The 21,436-nt window shown below is 37.2% G+C and overlaps 1 protein-coding gene across 1 annotated transcript; it reads left to right on the top strand.

The window, feature by feature from the left end:
• The first annotated feature begins 1,299 nt into the window (after window positions 1–1,299).
• efcab7 (EF-hand calcium binding domain 7) lies at window positions 1,300–21,168 on the top strand. The gene is made up of 13 exons (XM_088424773.1): window positions 1,300–1,633; window positions 1,865–2,076; window positions 2,230–2,316; window positions 2,911–3,112; window positions 5,428–5,510; window positions 6,689–6,827; window positions 8,681–8,790; window positions 10,370–10,533; window positions 10,656–10,789; window positions 17,265–17,413; window positions 17,492–17,701; window positions 19,712–19,819; window positions 19,899–21,168. The coding sequence occupies exons 1-13, from the start codon at window positions 1,507–1,509 to the stop codon at window positions 19,977–19,979; spliced, it is 1,806 nt and encodes a 601-aa protein (XP_088280899.1). The 5' UTR covers window positions 1,300–1,506; the 3' UTR covers window positions 19,980–21,168.
• The last annotated feature ends 268 nt before the right edge of the window (window positions 21,169–21,436 follow it).

The raw sequence follows: 21,436 nt of genomic DNA, 5'->3' as shown, positions 1-21,436 counted from the left end.
ACACTTACTGTATTCCAATGATAAAATAACTTTAAATATTAATAGATGGATCTATTATGGCCATACTTGAAGCACGTTGGTGCCAACTTTGATATGCTGGTAGAATGCCTCAGTCCATGCAGTGCCTGCCTGTAGTGGGAACCACTAGTATGAGTCGTGTTACTTGTTTTGCACGGCACCCGTATTTTGGAATGTAATTATATAATTCTTAATTCTTATCATTATATAATATAATTATATTTCCTATTGTAGAAAGGGAAAAACTATTGTATTATTGATAAATGAGCTGCAAATAATTCATACTGGAGGTAGGAATTATGTCACTTTTGATGGAATGTTTGGCAATCCATCACTGATTGACTTTTGCTTATAAAAAAAAAAAAAAAAAAGAAAAGGATTGAGCATATGAAATTACTTTATTGGTTTTGTCCGCTAACCGTCCATCCATTTTCTATAGCTGCTTATTCCCACAGGGGTAGCAGGCGCCTATCTCAGCTGGCTTCAGGCAGTAAGTGGGGGACACCCTGAACTGGTTGCCAGCCAATCGCAGGGCACACAGAGACGAACAACCAATCATGCGCCCAATCACACCTAAGGACAATTTAGTATGTCCAATTCACTTGCCATGCATGTCTTTGCGGAGTGGGAGGAAGCCGGAGTGCCTGGAGAGAACCCACGCAGGCTCGGGGAGAACATTCAAACTCCACATAGGAAGGCCGCAGGCAGGTGGATTTTAACCGGGACCTTTGAAATGTGAGGTGGACGTGCTATTCACTGCATGTATGATAATGACCTTCAAAAAATACGTTACATATGATATATTTGAAAAGAAATATATGAATGTTTTTACAACTTGTGTTTGACATTGAACATTGGGAGGTGCATTCTTTCCTATAAAATGTCATGAAGATCTTATCCCAGAATAATTGGTACTTTATGCCTTACTTGGACTAAGCGCATCATTTTTGCAGGACAGACAAAGCCAAAATGAACGAATAAATCAACATCTCGAGTGGCAACACAAGATGGCCGCTGCTGGGTTCATTGTGATTCCATCATGTCATATGTCCCTGCCGGTAGTCCGAAAGAATACTAATTGTATTGATTCAGGATACGACCAAGTTGAGAAAAAAGAAAACTATACCCCTAAAATATAACTCGAAATATAACTTCTTTGAGTGGCCGTTCAATTTATTCCCGGCGTTGCAAGAGAGGCAACGAAGTGTTTTCATTGTAGTCCGTGGACATGTGTATATGTTTCTTCCGTGCGGTTTAGAGGTGAACACCAACCTCATCCTTGTTGACTTTAGCAACAGGCAGAATCTGGAAATGGTGTGGTGTTTTTGTAGGTTGATCATCATACACATTAAAATATTATCAAATAGTATATAATGATACTAACGAATCTTCGTAATTTTTTTAAATCTATACACCACGTAGTTTGTATTTGTCGCTCTGAACTGAGGGGGCGAACATGAACGACTTAACAATCATCCTTAACTAAAAATGTCTTACCTGGACTCATCGGAGGCTCCTGATGACGAGACCTTCTACATGCAGTGCAGAGCTGCCTTCCTAAGTGTGTTCAAATCTAGTCTGACAAATATCTCAACGAAGCAGGAATTATGTCGAGGTAAGTTTTCCAAGATAGTCTCAAAGATTGTTGCAAAGATTGAAATGCATGTTGTCGAATGTGGATGAGAATATCTCTATTTGAAATGGTATCTTTTACACTTAAAGTAGATGCACCCCCCCCCCCTCAAAAAAAAAAGGAATTGGAATCGTTGTGTGTTAGCATTCAAGTTTCGTTCATGTTAATTATGGTTCTTTATTCATTCATTCATCATTAATGGTATTTTTGTAGTCCTCCAGTTGGCTGGTATAAATCCTTCCCGAGCCACGCTTGATAAATACTGGAGCCCAGGAACAACACACATGACCTTTGATGATTTCTGTGAGATACTGAAGAAGGAATGCAAAACTGAGAACAATGAGCTCATGGGAATTTTCCAAAAGCTGGATACGGCAGGTGATGGCTACATCACACACAGCAAAGTGGAGAAACTCCTTACAACTGTGAGTTACTAAATATCCTGCATTAAACACGCACACCTTTTGTGATACTATTTGATAAAAAAAAAAAATAATAATTTGACATTCGACCAAGTGTATACAATGATGTAAATCGGTGGTTAGAATGTTTGCATATTTAAATGATCAACCTTACAGAGAGGAGAAAAAATGACAGCTGAAGAGGTGAAAGCCATTTTCTCACTAAGCGACATCAATAAGGACGACAAATTCAACTATGCAGAGGTAAGCGTGCATGTGTTTTGACCTGGTTACTTATTTTCAACCGACCCATTTTCCAGTACTCACCATGTAGATACTAATAATTATAGTAAACACTTTTCTTATGGAAAAGAGTGGAAATGCCATTAAACTTTTCAAGCCATCGACAAATAAACAGAAAATGTGTGTTTTATTGAGGAAAAATTATACAATTGCCCTTATAAAAAACATATAGTCATAAAATAAATAAAATCAAATGGAATGAAAGCTTGTTTTAATCACTTTGCAGAAGTTGGTCATTGTGGCCATTGTGCCTCTGGTGTTCACGCCTGATGAGAAAAAAGACAGACAGATATAATGTTTATTGAGATGCCTCAATGCCATTCTCAGCTTGCACAGCACTAATATTAGCTGTTCTAAGCAGAGAATGATGAATATGTGGTGTGAGTTCTTCATGTGTTGCTGCATGTTTTGTTTTCAGTCCCTTGCTTGAAGTTACATTATTTACATTAGCCATCGTTACATTAGCCAACTGAAAAGCTACGTAACGATAATTTCATTTCAAATGATGTACTTGTCATCTGTTAGTTAATATGTTTGTCTTAATTTCACTGTCAGTTTTGTAGACAGCTTGCATCCACTGCAGAGAAATGTCAGATGGCCTCTTTGGTGAAACTCCAGTCTGATGCAAAGCTAAAGAGACAAAACTTTGGCAGTCATCCAGACAGCTCTCCCAAATCCTCCATGACATCAGCATCAGCTTCTCCACCTCAGCCTACAGAAACAACCTGGTCAGATCCAGACATCGCATTTAGGAAAGGTAGTAGAATAACTTTAAATATGCTTGGGTTAAAGGCTCCAATTGCGTTTCCTTGACATCTGTTGATTTACTTCTTTGTCTTTTATAAGCATCTCCATTCACACCAATTGCCCCAATACACATTACCGCTCTATTGTGATGAATTTAATAGCTCTTTTATCGATCATTTTTTCACTCACCAGTGACAAATCACCTCATTAGGACAGTTCATTCATCAGGAGAGCCACACAATTAGAGCCTTGTTTGTAGGGAAGGAACTGTGAAGAGCTGTGATTTAGGTTACCATTTCAGCTATTAGCAGATTGAACAAACACTTATCTACACCAAAAAAAAAACAAAAAAACACAGCCTTTGATAAAGGTGCTCTGACCAAAAAGGTGTGTTTTTATGTTTTTTTTCTTATCTCCTAACTCAACCATAAGAGATGAAGCCATTAGTATTATCATTAGTACAGAGAATGACAAATACAGAGACAGAGATCCTGCTTAAGTAAGCTGAAGACAATTCTGTGGTGTGATGGATTGGATTGATTTAAGTGGTCAGTCTATGTTCATGTTATTGATTCAGAGGATCCTAGTACTACTCACTGGGGAGAGGATGAAGGATTTCAAGATGGTCAGGAGGAGGAGCCAGACCAACCACAAGTGCAAAAACAAATGAGTCCCCACACAGTAGTCGGGATTATCACATTATTGTGCCTCTCCCACATATTGATTTATCCCTGTTACATTTTAATAAGGAGCTCAGCTGACACAAAATGCTTCCCCGTTGCACATGTTGAATGTGTTGTTCTTTCAGCTTGAAAACAGTTTGGGTTGCTCATTTGGATCTACATTTGTCAGTCTATATACAGGCTAAATCATTAAAGTGTATTAAAAATAGACTCATCACACATAATAGATTTGGGATCCATGTTATTATACACACATGCGCGCGCACACACATGCACACATACACACAGAAATTTGTGTGTGTGTTTATTTTATATCATATATATATATATATATATATATATATATATATATATATATATATATATATATATATATATATATATATATATGTATATATATGTGTGTGTGTGTGTGTCTTGCGTCTAAATTCAATCTGTAAACTATATATATATATATATATATATATATATATATATATATATATATATATATATATATATTTGTGTGTGTCTTGCGTCTAAATTCAATCTGTAAACAATCATTCCGTTACTTGTCAATACCATGAGGCACACCTAAAGGCCTTCAATTTTTTCAAAAGCTGACGGTGCGCCTTATAATCCGGTGTGGCTAATACAGTGCATAAACCGCAAATGTTCATTTTTTTCGGGGGGACGAAAAAATAAAATGACTTAATTGCCATATAATTTATTCATTTTTACCTCTGCATTTCACTTATAAATGTATTTTTTCACAATTAAAAGTTATAACGCCCTGTTTGAAAATTGGATATGCTATATAATAATGTAATAGAGGTATTTTTTTCCCGTTCTTCAAATTGTACTTTCCACAATCATCTTTATTCATTATTTCCGATTGAAAAGTTGAAACCTGACTTATCGGATTGTTTTTCGGCCCCCCCTGGGGGGTGTGATGTGATGCCAGGGAGGGTGCAGATGACCCCAGGGAAAAAGCCTTGTTTTTGTCAAGTGTAAGTATAATTGCAATAAAATAAGAATTTTTATTTTTATTTATTTATTTTAAGTTTCAGGTACTTTGATGCACTGGGTTGTTTTTTATGCCCATATAAATGCTGTAAAAAAATAATAAGCAGTGTTTGAAACCAATATAAATCATATTACTTTTTTCTTTTGTTAGAGTTAGAAAGGATACAGACTAAATATAATTGAGAAGCACTGCTTAAGCGCAGCTCCATCTCGTGAATTCATAACGCTACCCCCAGCCACTACTGTAACTTCTATTCTGTGTGTCTTATAATGCGGCTCATCTTATATATGAAAACATTTTAAAAATAGGCTATTCATCGAAGGTGTGCCTTAGTGTGGAAAAAACGAGAACTGAGTTTGTGTCCTTTTTAACCTTCTCAGGCTCAAACTAAGTTTGAGTACATTTATAAATTTCTGAGTAAACAATGGCTCATAATCAGGGATTCTCATTTCATTGTTGCAAAACAGCAAGGCCTCCCTGTAATGCCTAAAATTGATATTTTACTTCTATAGTAGTGAATGTGTTAATATAATTATTATGTAATTGTATACATTTTTTTCAGTCTGCAAAAATCTGAATAATCAATGGCAGCCCAGTAATAATGGATCTTTGATATCTGTCAATGTTTGTATTCAGACAGCCGACCAGCGTCCCGTTCTTCATCTGCTCGTAGTAGACGATCTTCAAAATCAGTCACCGCAACATTCGGCACCAGCAAGGTCAGTGCATGTTTGCAGGCAACTACCTCAGCTACAACAATCCTTGGACTAAATAAGGCCCCCAAAACAGTAAAAACGTCAATAAAATTGTAGCAATATTATTTTTGGAAAAGCACACTGTTTGATAGTATTTTCTTTTCATGATCTGATTAAGGTGTAGCTAATAAGCCGTACCTAATATGTACTGTAAGTCAAAACTTTTCTTTACAATAATATTTATTATGCGTCCCCACTAATCCAAACTCAACATCTTGATTACATTTGCATTTCAAAGCAAGTACAAAAAATGTCCGCCCCCTGAGATGGATAAAACAGATGGATATTGGCACTTTAATCATATTCAACAATTGAAATATTTTGATTTACCGTGGTTGTACTTTTGAGGCTACATAGAACATATCACGATAAGGATTATTTCTTTTCACTTTTTATGTATTGCATGTGGAAATAACTTTACAAACACAGGGACATTCCCAGACAGTAAAGTAAATAAAAGGAACATCACTCTCTGAAATGTGTAACATGTCTGCCCTCCTCTGGCTGAATGTGAGTATAACATTTGTAGGACAAATGTTTTTTTTCGGTTAAATAATCAACGTGATTCCTGTGTTACCTTTAATCTTAATTCTACATTCTATATTTTGAACAATCAAATGCTTCCAACTCTGGCACCAGAAAGGCTCTTTGCGGAAAGCATGAGGGCTTACTTGGATAATCAAACTTCATTGCGATGAACTTCAACATGATTCAAAATATATATGTTTTTAAAAAATAAAAATCAACCCTAGTGAGGATAAGCAGCTATAGAAAATGAATGGATGCATGTATAACATATTATTATTAAAATAAAAATGATTCAAAATTATTTGAAATTTGTTCCAAATAATATCACAAAGCCACACCTAGATGAGTGCATTGTTGTGGAAAGAGTATTTGCCCATAATTTTTTTTTTTCAGTTTCCCAATGTTTTTGTAGTAAGTGTTTTTGTCATCAAATAAATATAAATATAAATAAATAGATAAAGATAACCCACCTAAACACGGAGTGCAGTTTTTAAGTAACGATGTGATTTAATGTATGAAACTATATATAATAATGTGATGTGAATTATCCTTAATTGATTGAACAAAATGTGTCCACTTATTTCAATTAATATTCTTTTTGATTGTCTCAACAGTGGCAACACTGTTGCATGAGAGGATGTTTCTTCCTACAAGAGGATGGAACCATCAGCTCACTGCAGTACAAGCTGCACCTATCACAAACGTCCAATGTTATCCTAAGCATCCGGCCTATGAGTCTCGACCAAAGACCTGGTATAAATGCAGTTTCATTAGTTATCATTATTGCCTTGCCATGTCTTTTAACTATTTAAGGTGCAAATATTATATATTGCAATGAAAATCTTCTACTTTCATATGCTTTTACCAAATTCTTTTCTGTACTTATACTTTTTAACCGCACATTTACGTCATGACTTGAGAAATTTGGGGGAGAAAATTTAAAAGTCAGATTTTTTAAAACACCCTCTAGCGTTTTTTCATAATTAATTCTCTGAAGTCTAGCTTAATACTTTATTGGAGGACTAATTTGGATAACAAAAAATGTTAATCAAAACTAAATGTTAATATTCAGATGCTTCAAAGCAGTCACTTTTTACCCAGATAGCACCTTTGCATGTCTTGATATTTTCTCAGTCAGTTTCATATCTTGCCCATTTTTTAGAGAGTGTGAATGATGGCATAAAAACCTTTCGTTCATTCATGGTCAGTGCTTGACAATTTCTGTCCTTCACCACCTGCCCAGGTAAAATTGATTTGATGTATACAACTATCAGGGGCAGTTTTTGATTCAATTTATTCATTGCCAGCCCGGTAAAAATAGATGTTTGACATCTGCAGTCATCAATGGCAGTGAATGGGTTGAATCGTAATTATAGCAGAAACTACATAAATTACTGTGATCAAAAGTTTACATACCCATCAGACTTTGATCAGATAAAATGCACATATGTTAATCCAAGTGGGTTTGAATAGCTAGTAAAGGTAACCGTCCACAGCTGTGATCACTGCTTGTGAACAGCATGCATATAAAGATCCAGTAAGTTGCTGGTTTCCTGACGGACCTTTGCACTGACGTCTCTGGATTCTGAGTCATGGAGAAAGCAAAACAATTGTCAAAAGAGCTGCTGGAAAAGGTAGCTGAACAGTATAAAACAAGGAAAGGATTTAAGAAGAGTCAGACAAGCCTCAAAAGATCTTGGACAAAATCAGCTGTAGTGATGAGACCAAAGTTGAACATTTTGGCCAAAATCACAAATGCTGGAGAGGCCTATGATGAAAGGTACACCATTCCTATTGTGAAATGTGGAGGGGAATCGTTGATATTCTGGAGATTTGTTAGCTACAAAGGCACTAGATTCTAGTGACTAGAAACTCAGTTAAAATTTGATGGCATTATAAATGCAGAAAGTTCTCTAAAAAATACTGGGGAAATATTTGCAGTTGTTAGCCAGGAAGGTATTCTTACTTGAATATTCCAAAATGATCATTTAAAATGCAAAGCAAAGGTACCCTGTGATTGGCTACAGCACTATCAAGTGAAGGGTCTGGTGTGCCCATCTCCGTTTCCAGACCTCAATATCATTGAAATTGTTTGATAATTAATGGCTTCACACAATGCACTATTTGTGTAACAAATGTTTTTGTGTTATTGTCCACATTCTCCGAAAAATGGCCCCAAAACACTTAACTCTGCCAGTGTATGTTACTGAGCACAACTGCATGTGCGTCTTCATTCATATACCTATAAATACTAGAGATTGTGATTTATGTAATATGGGTTTTGATTCCTGCTTCAAAAACAGCTTCACTGCAAAATAAGGGGCTGAGAAACTTGTTTTAGAGTGTTAATTATCACCACTGTTTTGTTGTTCCTTGGGGCAGAACTGCAAAATGGCTTACTCACTGACATATTTTCAATAGAAGGCAGATAATTTAAGGGTTGCTGTCCCAGATTACTTAATTTCACACTTGACTGGCGGACTGACCCGAGAGACCCAAATATTAGTATACAAACATCCATAATGTCTCCTTTAAAGAACACTTGTTACAGCACAAGTATTTGTCACATATCACCTGTTTATTGTCCTCTGTTCTGATATTTTCAGACAAGCCTTCCCCCTGGATGAATGTGGACACAACTCTTTTTGTGATGCTACCTGGTGATACAGATGAGGATTCCATGCTCATTTGCTTCACTCGTACAAAGGACAAAGAAGTAGGTTTTGCATTAGGGGTATTTCATAGTCGCTTAAGTTTAAAATCTTGTGTGTCCATACTTTCAAGTTTTCCTTAGAGAATTTCTCCCCCTGTATTTGTGAAGGAAAAAAGTTTATATACATGCTTGGTAATAATTTATTATCAATATGTATTACCATACATATCCTGCCAATTACAAGGGTTTGGTCATAGCAGACCCTAATAGACAGTTTATTCCCTTAGATCATTGGCATGCCTAAAACACCACCACAATACTTCAGTATCAATTCTTTCAGCTCCTTACATTGATTGTTTAATGTCACGGACTGCCTTCTTATGGAAATTCCAAGGTACAACTAAATGAGTACTGGGACCTTTGATAAATATTGTGAGTCTTTAACTGAGCATATTTTAGGTGTTTTAGGGGTTAAAAAGAATTCCGTAGTGTTTGTACAACATACAAACTTTTCACAGAAAGGTGCAAGCCTGAAGCTCCAATCCTTTGGTGTGTAACTTCAGTTAAATGCTGTACAATATAAAGGGCTGTCTTGCCCTGTGATGCTGGTAGTGCGTTATTAATAATGTGTAATGTACCCATTTTCAGGGAGCTGTACAATTTCTGGTCAAGCTATTCACCATATATCACCATTATTTACTTTTAAATATGTATAAGCTTCAGATTATAACTTGGCAATACAGAAAGACGTACTAATTCCTGTTCCATGTACGAACACCTTGTTCTCTGCAAGAGGCACGTGAGAGGGAATTGGCAAGATTATCACTCAAACTAGTAAAACTAGTAATGAATATCCAATGACTAATCCAGAAAAATCCTCTGATTCCTAACACAACGTTACTTACTAAGTCTCTAAACACATAATCACTAAAGCTTATAAATAAATATATAGATAGGCATTTTCGCTATGTTGTGTGCCACACCAGATTGTGTGACTACAACAAGTCCCCAAATGTAATTGTGGTATTTATTAACAATGAACATTATAAATGTTGAGCGTTACCATTGCATAGTGGTTAAATAGTTAATAAAGACTGTGTTTACTTTAGAAATTATTTCAAATATGTTTTTGTTCAGTTTGCAAAGACTGGATTTATTATTTTAAATAAATACACATTGCAAATTTGTTTAGCAAAATCCTGACATCTTTTTTTTCTTAAAATAATTTTAGGAAAAAAAAGATGCAGTCTTCATTTTAAAGCCATCTTTTTTGTTTTTAATAAAAACAAACTTTCTGTAACATCGCTATTAAAAACACTCAATTGTGGCAAAAACTGGGTGTCACTTTTATGATAAGCACGGTGGTCGATATCTGTAAAATGTAACTATAGGAGGTTGTTATCTAACCGAGTTACCTATTAACGCACGTAATTAGTAAGGTTAATTACTTACTTTTTCAAGCAAGTATTTGTAAGTTTACTAAGTTACTTTTTCAAGGTATCTGTGGCACTACTGGTCTTGTCTAATTGATTTGTATAGTAAATAAAACGTGTTAGATCCCTTTTGTTCACTGTTAAAAAAAATAAATAAATAAAAAAACATGCAATTGATACTTTATGTTAAGTGTAAAAATGTTCTACAGAAATACATTTGGAGAGGGAGCCTGAAATCTGGGATGTACTACCTACTGCCTTTCTCCAGTGGCTGCAGATTAAAGAAAAGGAGCAAGAAGAATGCCTCCGATGACGCCGTAGAACTTGTATATAAGACAGACACTGGAGAACTAGACCTGACCAGAGATTTTCGGTAAGTGCATTTACTTGTTTGGTATGATTCCAAACTTCATGTATTACTGTCTTGAGTGCTGCTTCACCAATTAAACAAATAAAAGGCCAAGATACAGCAAGTAATTCCATAATGTTCCACAGGGAGGTGCTATCTGAGATCTTTGACATGATAGACCTGGATGGAAACGGTTTGCTCAGTCTTGAAGAATACAATTTCTTAGAGCTGATGATCAGCGGAGAGGAATGCAAGATGGAGACGTGGGCCATCTGCAAAGGTACAACTAGATTAGTGCACTCATTCACAATATTCCTCGAACAGTGTGTTGTTGCATGCCAAGTATATGAAGAAAAGGGTCTTTGATATGTTGAACTTTTTCTCGTTGTTGCATGTGAATACTGAGAAAACACAAGATGAAAGAAACAGATTAAGGTTTAAAAACTGACGTGAGTTGCTGTGAGAACTGAAAACTGTCTGGTTTAAAGCCTCACAGCAACTCAAGACAGTTTCGATTCGGATCCAGAGGCAGATAGATAGATAGATAGATAGATAGATAGATAGATAGATAGATAGATAGATAGATAGATAGATAGATAGATAGATAGATAGATAGATAGATAGATAGATAGATAGATAGATAGATAGATAGATAGATAGATAGATAGATAGATAGATAGATAGATAGATAGATAGATAGATAGATAGATAGATAGATAGATAGATAGATAGATAGATAGATAGATAGATAGATAGATAGATAGATAGATAGATAGATAGATAGATAGATAGATAGATAGATAGATAGATAGATAGATAGATAGATAGATAGATAGATAGATAGATAGATAGATAGATAGATAGATAGATAGATAGATAGATAGATAGATAGATAGATAGATAGATAGATAGATAGATAGATAGATAGATAGATAGATAGATAGATAGATAGATAGATAGATAGATAGATAGATAGATAGATAGATAGATAGATAGATAGATAGATAGATAGATAGATAGATAGATAGATAGATAGATAGATAGATAGATAGATAGATAGATAGATAGATAGATAGATAGATAGATAGATAGATAGATAGATAGATAGATAGATAGATAGATAGATAGATAGATAGATAGATAGATAGATAGATAGATAGATAGATAGATAGATAGATAGATAGATAGATAGATAGATAGATAGATAGATAGATAGATAGATAGATAGATAGATAGATAGATAGATAGATAGATAGATAGATAGATAGATAGATAGATAGATAGATAGATAGATAGATAGATAGATAGATAGATAGATAGATAGATAGATAGATAGATAGATAGATAGATAGATAGATAGATAGATAGATAGATAGATAGATAGATAGATAGATAGATAGATAGATAGATAGATAGATAGATAGATAGATAGATAGATAGATAGATAGATAGATAGATAGATAGATAGATAGATAGATAGATAGATAGATAGATAGATAGATAGATAGATAGATAGATAGATAGATAGATAGATAGATAGATAGATAGATAGATAGATAGATAGATAGATAGATAGATAGATAGATAGATAGATAGATAGATAGATAGATAGATAGATAGATAGATAGATAGATAGATAGATAGATAGATAGATAGATAGATAGATAGATAGATAGATAGATAGATAGATAGATAGATAGATAGATAGATAGATAGATAGATAGATAGATAGATAGATAGATAGATAGATAGATAGATAGATAGATAGATAGATAGATAGATAGATAGATAGATAGATAGATAGATAGATAGATAGATAGATAGATAGATAGATAGATAGATAGATAGATAGATAGATAGATAGATAGATAGATAGATAGATAGATAGATAGATAGATAGATAGATAGATAGATAGATAGATAGATAGATAGATAGATAGATAGATAGATAGATAGATAGATAGATAGATAGATAGATAGATAGATAGATAGATAGATAGATAGATAGATAGATAGATAGATAGATAGATAGATAGATAGATAGATAGATAGATAGATAGATAGATAGATAGATAGATAGATAGATAGATAGATAGATAGATAGATAGATAGATAGATAGATAGATAGATAGATAGATAGATAGATAGATAGATAGATAGATAGATAGATAGATAGATAGATAGATAGATAGATAGATAGATAGATAGATAGATAGATAGATAGATAGATAGATAGATAGATAGATAGATAGATAGATAGATAGATAGATAGATAGATAGATAGATAGATAGATAGATAGATAGATAGATAGATAGATAGATAGATAGATAGATAGATAGATAGATAGATAGATAGATAGATAGATAGATAGATAGATAGATACTTTATTCATCCCCGTAGGGAAATTCACATTTCCAGCAGTATCCTCAAGTCGAGATATAAAATATGAGAAATAAAATACACAAAGATACACATAAGTCCAGTACAGAAGTATACTTAAGGTGCTTGTTAACAGTGTAAACAGAATAGTGTGAATCGTTGGAGTCTAGTGCAAGTATAATTAAGGTGCTTGTATAAAGTGAATAGTGCAGAGTATGAGGTTTAGAGTTTAATGTGAGCTTTTACTGCCCCGGGTGGAGTTGAAGAGCCTCATGGCATGGGGGAGGAATGATCTCCTCAGCCTGTCCGTGGAGCAGGACAGTGACAGCAATCTGTCACTGAAGCAGCTCCTCTGTCTGTAGATGATGCTGTGTAGTGGATGTGTTGGATTGTCCATGATTGATATCAGCTTGTTTAGCGCTCGTCGCTCAGCCACAGTTGTCAGACTGTCCAGCTCTATGCCCACAACCGAGCCCGCCTTCCTCACCAGTTTATCCAGACGCGAGGCGTCCTTCTTCTTGGTGCTGCCTCCCCAGCACACTACTGCGTAGAGGAGGGCGCTCGCCACAACAGTCTGGTAGAACATCTGCAGGAGCTTTTTGCAGATGTTGAAGGACGCCAGCCTTCTGAGGAAGTACAGTCGGCTCTGTCCTTTCCTGCACAGAGCTTCTGTGTTGGTAGTCCAATCCAGTTTATTGTCCAGCTGCACACCCAGGTATTTGTAGGTCTGGACAAACTCTACACATTCTCCTTTGATGGTTACTGGTTCCGGATGGGGTTTAGGCCTCCTGAAGTCCACCACCATCTCCCTGGTCTTGGTGGTGTTCAGGTGCAGATGGTTAGCGTCGCTCCATGAGACAAAGTCCTGGATCAGTTTCCTGTACTCCCCCTCCTGCCCACTCCTGATACATCCCACGATAGCAGTGTCATCTGCAAACTTCTGCACGTGGCAGGACTCAGAGTTGTACTGGAAGTCTGACGTATACAGGGTGAACAGGACAGGAGACAGCACGGTCCCCTGTGGCGCTCCTGTGCTGCTGACAACAGTGTCGGACGTACAGCCCCCCAGTCTCACGTACTGGGGTCTGCCTGTCAGGTAGTCCGTAATCCATGCCACAAGGTGTGAGCCTACTCCCATCTCTGTCAGTTTACCACTGAGCAGCAGAGGCTGTATGGTGTTGAAGGCGCTGGAGAAGTCCAAAAAAGTAATCCTCACTGCACCACTGCCACTGTCTAGGTGAGAGAGGGATCGGTGTAGCATATAGATTATAGCGTCCTCCACTCCTACCTTCTCCTGGTAGGCAAACTGCAGGGGGTCAGTGGCATGGCGGACCTGTGGCCTCAGGTGGTGTAGCAGCAACCGCTCCATGGTCTTCATCACGTGTGATGTCAGGGCGACCGGCCTGAAGTCGTTGAGCTCCTCCGGTCGTGGTTTCTTTGGGACTGGGATAATGCAGGATGTCTTCCACAGCTGGGGGACCCTCCCCGTTGCAGGCTCAGGTTGAAGATGCGCTGTAGAGGGTCTCCCAGCTCCAACGCACAAGCCTTCAGCAGTCGCGGGGATACTCCATCTGGACCTGCTGCCTTGTTGGGTCGCAGCCTCCTCAGCTCTCCACACACCTGGGCTGCAGTGATCTTGGGTGGGGGGGGAGATGTCCTCCTCTGTGCTGGTGTCTAGGGGGGGAGGGTGAGCTAGGAGGGAAGCTGCAGTACTCCAGGGTGGGAACGAGTGGGGGTGGTCAAACCTGTTGAAAAAGTTATTCAGCTGGTTGACTCTCCCCCTATCTCCTTCCATGGCAGCACCCCGCTTTGTGCTGCAGCCAGTGATAGTCTTCATTCCATCCCACACCTCCTTTATGCTGTTGTTCTGCAGCTTCCGCTCCAATTTCCTCCTGTACTGCTCCTTCGCCTCCCGGAGCTGGACTCTGAGCTCCCTCTGCACCCGCTTTAGCTCCTGCTGATCACCGTCTTTAAAGGCCCTCTTCTTCTGGTTCAGAAGGCCTTTGATGTCGCTAGTGATCCAGGGCTTGTTGTTAGCATAGCAACGAACAGTTCTTACAGGAACAACAGTGTCCATGCAGAAGTTGATGTAGTCTGTAGTGCAGTTTGCCACCTCCTCAATGTCTCCCCCATGTGACCCCTGCAGTACATCCCAGTCTGTAGATTCAAAGCAGTCTCTCAGAGCCTGCTCTGCCTCAGTAGACCACTTCCTGAATGAGCGTGTGGTTGCTGGTAGCCTCCTCACTTTTGGTTTGTAGTGGGGCTGAAGCAGAATGAGGTTATGGTCTGCTTTCCCCAGTGCAGGCAGTGGAGTAGCACTGTATGCATCCTTAATGTTTGCATACAGCAGGTCAATGGTCCTATTTCCCCTGGTGTTACAGTCCACATACTGGAAGAAGGCAGGTAATGTTTTGTCCAGAGTCACATGATTGAAGTCCCCAGTGATTAACAGAATGGCCTCGGGGTGCTGTGTTAGTAGTTTAGCCACAGCGGAGTGGATGACGTCACACGCTACGTCCGCGTTGGCGCGCGGTGGGATGTAAACAATGACCACAATGGCGGTTCCGAACTCTCTAGGCAAGTAATAGGGACGCAAACTTACGGCCAAAAGTTCGATGTCCCTGCAGCAGGTGGAAATCTTTGTATTTATATGCCCGGGATTACACCATCTTGTATTCACGTACATAGCGAGTCCGCCTCCTTTCCGTTTCCCGCAGGCTTTTGTGTTCCTTTTGACTTCCAGAAAGCAGTCAATTTGTATTTCATCCTCAGAAAGAATCTTTGTCAAATAAAAAAAATATATGAAAAGGTGAAGCCTTCAGAAATGTTACAGTTTTACTGCAGTTGAACAACTCTTAATGTTTACGTTTTGAACTGTTGCCAAATAACAGGGCAACTACTAGGTATGTCAATATTTGACTGTGTCATGATTTGATTCCAATTTTTAGTTCTCCAAATTCATTCATAATCGTTTTTTGATTGAAAACAATTTGTTAATCAAAACAGTTTTATTCAATTCAGTTAAAAATGATTTTGGCTTAAACCTATAAATGTCCAAAGAATCATCATATTACTGTACATCAATCTGCTTTGCAAGACAGGATTAAAATTGTTATAATTGTTTGTTTGTTTTTTACATTCATGACATTTTGATTTGTAAGGAGCATGACTTTTCCACAAAAACAGCATGTGGACAACTGCTACTCTTGACCCTAATTGTATACCTTGCATTGACTGTATAATGCTGCTATGCTGATGCGTTTTTAAATGGCTGTTTTAAAATGCTGCTGTGGACTAAATGCACTTCCTGCCCAAGACAAATTTCCCTTAAGGACAACAAAGTTTATCTTATTTTACAATAAGATGAAACAAAAATAAAGTACATCTGGATCGTTAAAAAAAAAAAAAAGTATAACATATACATTTGTCATTTCACAGAAAATTGCAGTAACAAAATATTATATGGAAAAACTGTGCAGAAATGTACAACTTTTTCAAGTGAGCAGCTAAACTGAAGATATGGGCAAAGCATGAATTGTGTGCCAGGTTGTTAATATGTGTACCTGCGAGCATATCGGGAGCATTATCAGTCACAATTCCAACATATAACTTAGTATAAACAGTATTGTCACTTATTTACATGCACTTTTTGTGTGAGTAAAATTTGTTATTGTATTGGAGTTTGCATACATTGTTTTGTATTTTGTTTTGTTTATTAATTTTGTTTTGTATTTATATTTTGTGTTATTATTAGCCATTTTCTTCTTGTTCTGGATGAACATTTGTTCCTGGTCACTAACTGCGAACAATTTTTATAATTCGCGCGCTTGTGAGAAACGTGCTTTAGAGTGAGAAGAGTCACCTGTGAGGGTGGAGGGGAAGAAAAAAAAGACATGACATGTCATTATTGAGGCGACAGAAATATTTATCACTGCTTCAACGTGATTAACCGTGATGGGAAAACACTTTAAATGCTTACGCAATCACCAGATCTGTGAAGGTCAAGCTTCATTCTTAAGCAGTGAAGTGGATCGTTCCATTTGTATTTGCAGCCGTGTCGGTTTCACTCATCACACAAGTTTGAGAAATGCAGCAAGGCTGCTTTCAATGAGGACAAGCTGGTTGAATTTCCTCCATTATTTGTTTTTGTGCGTCTTGTCGCAGGCTTGACTTTCACAGCAGACTGCGTGGTGACCTCATACCCAGCAAGTATTAGAGAAGCAGGCAGCAAGCAGATCGATTTCTTTTTAAATGTAATATAAATTTGGGGACATTTTAAATCGAATTGAATCGTAGCAAATGAGAATCGCGATTCTTATGTGCATCGTGAATACCTTTGTCCAAGCATTCACATCAGGATCTTTTGTGTCCATAGATAATTTTGATATGAGAAAAAATCAACTGACAAAACAGGGCTTTATGGAGCTGAATCTGATGGACGCAGCAGAAAAAGACAGAGACAATGATGACATGTGGACCCTTGTGGAAACCATGGGCTACAACCGTATGCTGGAGCTCGTTGAGGTTCTCACATTTCAAAACTGTACATGAATGACATTTGCAGGCATTTCTTTTTTTCTAATGGAGCTCCTATGTCATCAGGCTTGCCCATTCCAGATTGACATACACTGTGAGAGCACACAGCCATCAATTCAGCCTCTCAGATTGGACTCCGGGCCCAAGCTTCTGAACCAAGTCCTGCAGAAATCCATCACTTTAGAGGGAACAGTCAAACATTTAAAAGGACAGGACAATGTGTTCATCTACACCTACAGAGGAGAACACCGGGTATCTTCTGTCATAGTCAACAAGGTAAAACATCTGAGGAGTTCTCGTTCTATGGTTTAGGCACAGATTCATCCCAATGGCAAGAACCGCCTGCTGAATTCCATTATTGTTGCATAGCGTCATAAAATTATTTCTGCTACAGATTGTTTAGGCAAGTATCCAAGAATTGTATAATTTTTTCTTATACTGACTTGTTTTGGAAATATTTTAGCTCTTTCTTTAGGTGGGTTTTTAAAAATTCATTCGCCTGACTTCTTTGCAAGCAGGATGGGTTCAGTTCCCTCTCAGTGATGGTGAAATCGCTATTGCGTGTGTCTTATGATGTCTTTTTTCTCTGTGACTGATTTTGTCCTGTCCAAAGCCTAATAATCTGAAATTAGCTGGCACTGGCTCCAGCTCTTCACGACTTGAGTAAAGAAGAAATGTGTGGAAACTTTAATGACAACTAGTGCATGATAAAGTGCAGTTCTACTTATGAGACACTAAACTTTATTATTGCATTTCAATTTGATAACCACGGAATACATGAATTGCAGATCATTATTGTTTTAAAGGCAATTGCACACGTTGGCTACAATCATTATTGGTTTCCATTTGCTATACCTGAAGTGCTGTTTTGTTTGATTTTTCCCCTCAAATTACACAAACCTTTGACAAAGGTAAAGTGTCAGTTAATCCTCAGGCCTTCATTTCAATTTTACTACACTTTCAGCTTGTTTATGGACATTTTAGCCTTGCACAGACATATAGTTGTTTGTCATTTTACCTCCTTTTTCTCTTCTTTTTCCGTAAACGGTTATTAACTAACATCAGTTCTTGTCAGCACTCAAACAGATGAATGTGGATGTTTAAACCCTTAAAAATCCGATGTCTTTGCTGTAGTGTTAGAAGTAAAGCGGATCAATGCCGCTTTTTTATATCAGAGCTGTCACTCTCAATTTTTAATTGATTATTCATGAATTAATTGAATAACATACAAATTGATTTTGCAACAAAACGTGTTGCAGAAATATTTTTCCTAGCACTTTTGACTAATCAATTATTGCTGTTTATTTGGTATTGTTCCATTTAAAAGTAAACAAAACTAAAACAATTAAGTATGATGTACTCACCAAATGTCAGAAAAAAATGGAAAAATGTAGCTCATTGTGCTCCAAAGTAAAAGCAGATATTTGCAAATCTCCTACGTGTATTTTGCTTGATCACAAACCATAGTCTGCTTTTATGAAAAATGAAATTAGGATCGGGACAGTTTCAAACAAAAAAAATGGCTCTCAATGATAAACTTTCCTTGGAAAAGTCCTCATTGTGTGAGCGTTTTGTGGCAACCTCTCGTTATTGTGTTGGCTTTGTGGAAATTCGACTAGCCAAAATGTTGCTGTATTTTGGCAGATTTCATGGCGGATGCCCAAATAGTTTGGACGTTTTAAAGGGACACTGTGTTAGCTTTAGACCGTTTTTCATTAAAAAGGAATAAATTAAATATTATAAATTTCAAAAACTTGCAAATAAATGTGTTCTTAACGATCAACAGTATGTTTTAAATATAATGGTATGTCTAGTTATCATGAAATGATATCACATGGGGGTTGGAACTTCTCTGGAGGCTGCCATGTTTGTTATAGCTATGGACAATGGTAAATGCAGCACCTCCTGCTGTCCGTAGTGAAAAGGGTCAAAATCTTACACAGTGTCCCTTTAAGTGGAGCCACACATACTGTACATAACACATTGGTCACTGCCCTCTGGTGGCTGTGAGGTTGTGCGGTATCACTATAGAGGTGTATTAGGGTTTAAAAGGCATCGAGCGTCACTGTAGAGGGAAAAATGTTCCTCTTGTTGGCCGGCTGCATTGTACCCACAGCAGTGATGGGCCAGAATTGTGAGGGGCACTGATCAGTGAATGCACCACTGTAAAACTGTGACTGAGCACAAACTCTCAACAAATATTTTCTGCAATGTTATGTGTGTATATGTGTTTTTTTCATGGCAAACATGATCAATTGTCAAAGTTTTTTTTAATTGTTCATGCAGTCCAACCAGAAAGTGACAGTTCATGTCAGCAACAAGAACAACAGCAACTGCTGCAGCAGTCGAGGCCTAAATGTGTTTGCTGTAGAGGTGTCAGGCAGAACTAAGATGGTAGGCCTTTTTTTTTTTTTTCACATTATGACCTGATCACAGTTTTGGATGCTAATAACAGTCATGTGCCATCCACTAGGTGTGCCAACACGTCCTGCCTATTGATGAAAAACGGGACTGGGCGTACAACTGTGTGGAGACTTTACTCCCCTCTAAATAGAGCTGCATACAATTTGCTGCTCTTATACGCCTGTGATATCCAAAGGAAACACTCGCGATGATTGCAAACAAATGACTAGGGATTGGATTTTCGTTTGAAATGCCCAACTGGCAGAAGACAGCTGGGCTAAACAATTATGCAAACTGTACACAGATATTTGGTGTAAATAGTTATCACTCTTCTTTTTCTGATTATGCAGTGCAAATTCTGCTTTTGGGATACTGTAATACACTGGCAATGAAATGCATGCCTCTGCATTACACTCTGGTCTTACTAGCCCCTGCCCTTTTCAGCTGAGTCTTGACCTTCTATTTTTATCTCACTGGCCCTTTTCGCCCTTTGACTTTATCTGCTGAAACAGTAGAGCCAGCTAACTAAATGTCATTTGGCATACGAGATGTATTTTATGCAACTGTCTGCTTTTCCTGTTCCAACAGGTTGGGTTACACCCTGAGCTTTTGGTTTATATCATGTGTTGCAGTAAGTACTGTAATCTGTGTGTGGTCTTTTTCATTTCATTTTGTATCAATTTGATCGATCTATTTGCTTCTTCGAAAAGAATCAGATCATAAATTGGATATCCATCACATGTTAATAGCAAGAACGCTTGATTTTACAAATTGTGTTTGTATAGTCTTAATTTTCCAACCTTATTTTTTTTTCATGCATCAGATTCTGCAGATAAGTGATAAGACTGACGTCTAACTTCAGTTTTTGATGGATAAACATGAAGCATGCAATAGGCAAACCGTAATAGCTTCGGGGCCATCTGTTGACATTTGACCAACCGTGCACAAGACTGCATCATGTACTGGAAAATGTGACATTCAAACAAAATGTTGAATGTGTTTATAAACCCATACAACTATCAAACTTTTGTATTTACTTCCTCTTTAGATTTGCTGAGTTTTTGTATCATGTATTGATGTGAATGTGCTACACATTTATTGACTTAAACCACATTTTATATATGCATCGCTGAGTTTGGTCCTGTGTCATTTGCAAGCTGAGCTGTGATTGGTTGTTGCCTGAGTCCTACGCAAAGTGATGTAATTTTCAGTCTACAGCAAGTGCAAAATGCCCACTCCCTGAGATTGATGATAACAGGTAAATTGTGCTGTTTTATTCATCCATAATGTATATGTTTTAATTCTAATTTATTAGAACAATAAAGTTCAATCTTTTTGTACTTATCGAATAATTTGTGAAATGCATCCAAACATCCATCCATTTCCTTTAGTCGCTTATCCTCACTTGGGTCGCTGTCTTCCTGGTGCCTATCAACTCAAGTGCAATGAAGTTACTAAAAGATAAAATAGAATACATTGATTTGCAAATCATGATAACCAATATTTGAATACCCTACAAATGCAAGATATTGCGAACGTTTTTTAACATACGAATACAAGATATTTCAAACTGATAAACATTCTTGTTTTCAACAGTCAATCATTAAC

The sequence above is a fragment of the Hippichthys cyanospilos genome, chromosome 10, assembly GCF_059441005.1.
Source record: "Hippichthys cyanospilos isolate Australia breed blue-spotted pipefish chromosome 10, RoL_Hcya_1.0, whole genome shotgun sequence".
Taxonomy (NCBI): domain Eukaryota; kingdom Metazoa; phylum Chordata; class Actinopteri; order Syngnathiformes; family Syngnathidae; genus Hippichthys; species Hippichthys cyanospilos.
The sequence above is the reverse complement of the archived record's forward strand: the minus strand, read 5'-3'. Positions and strand labels throughout refer to the sequence as shown.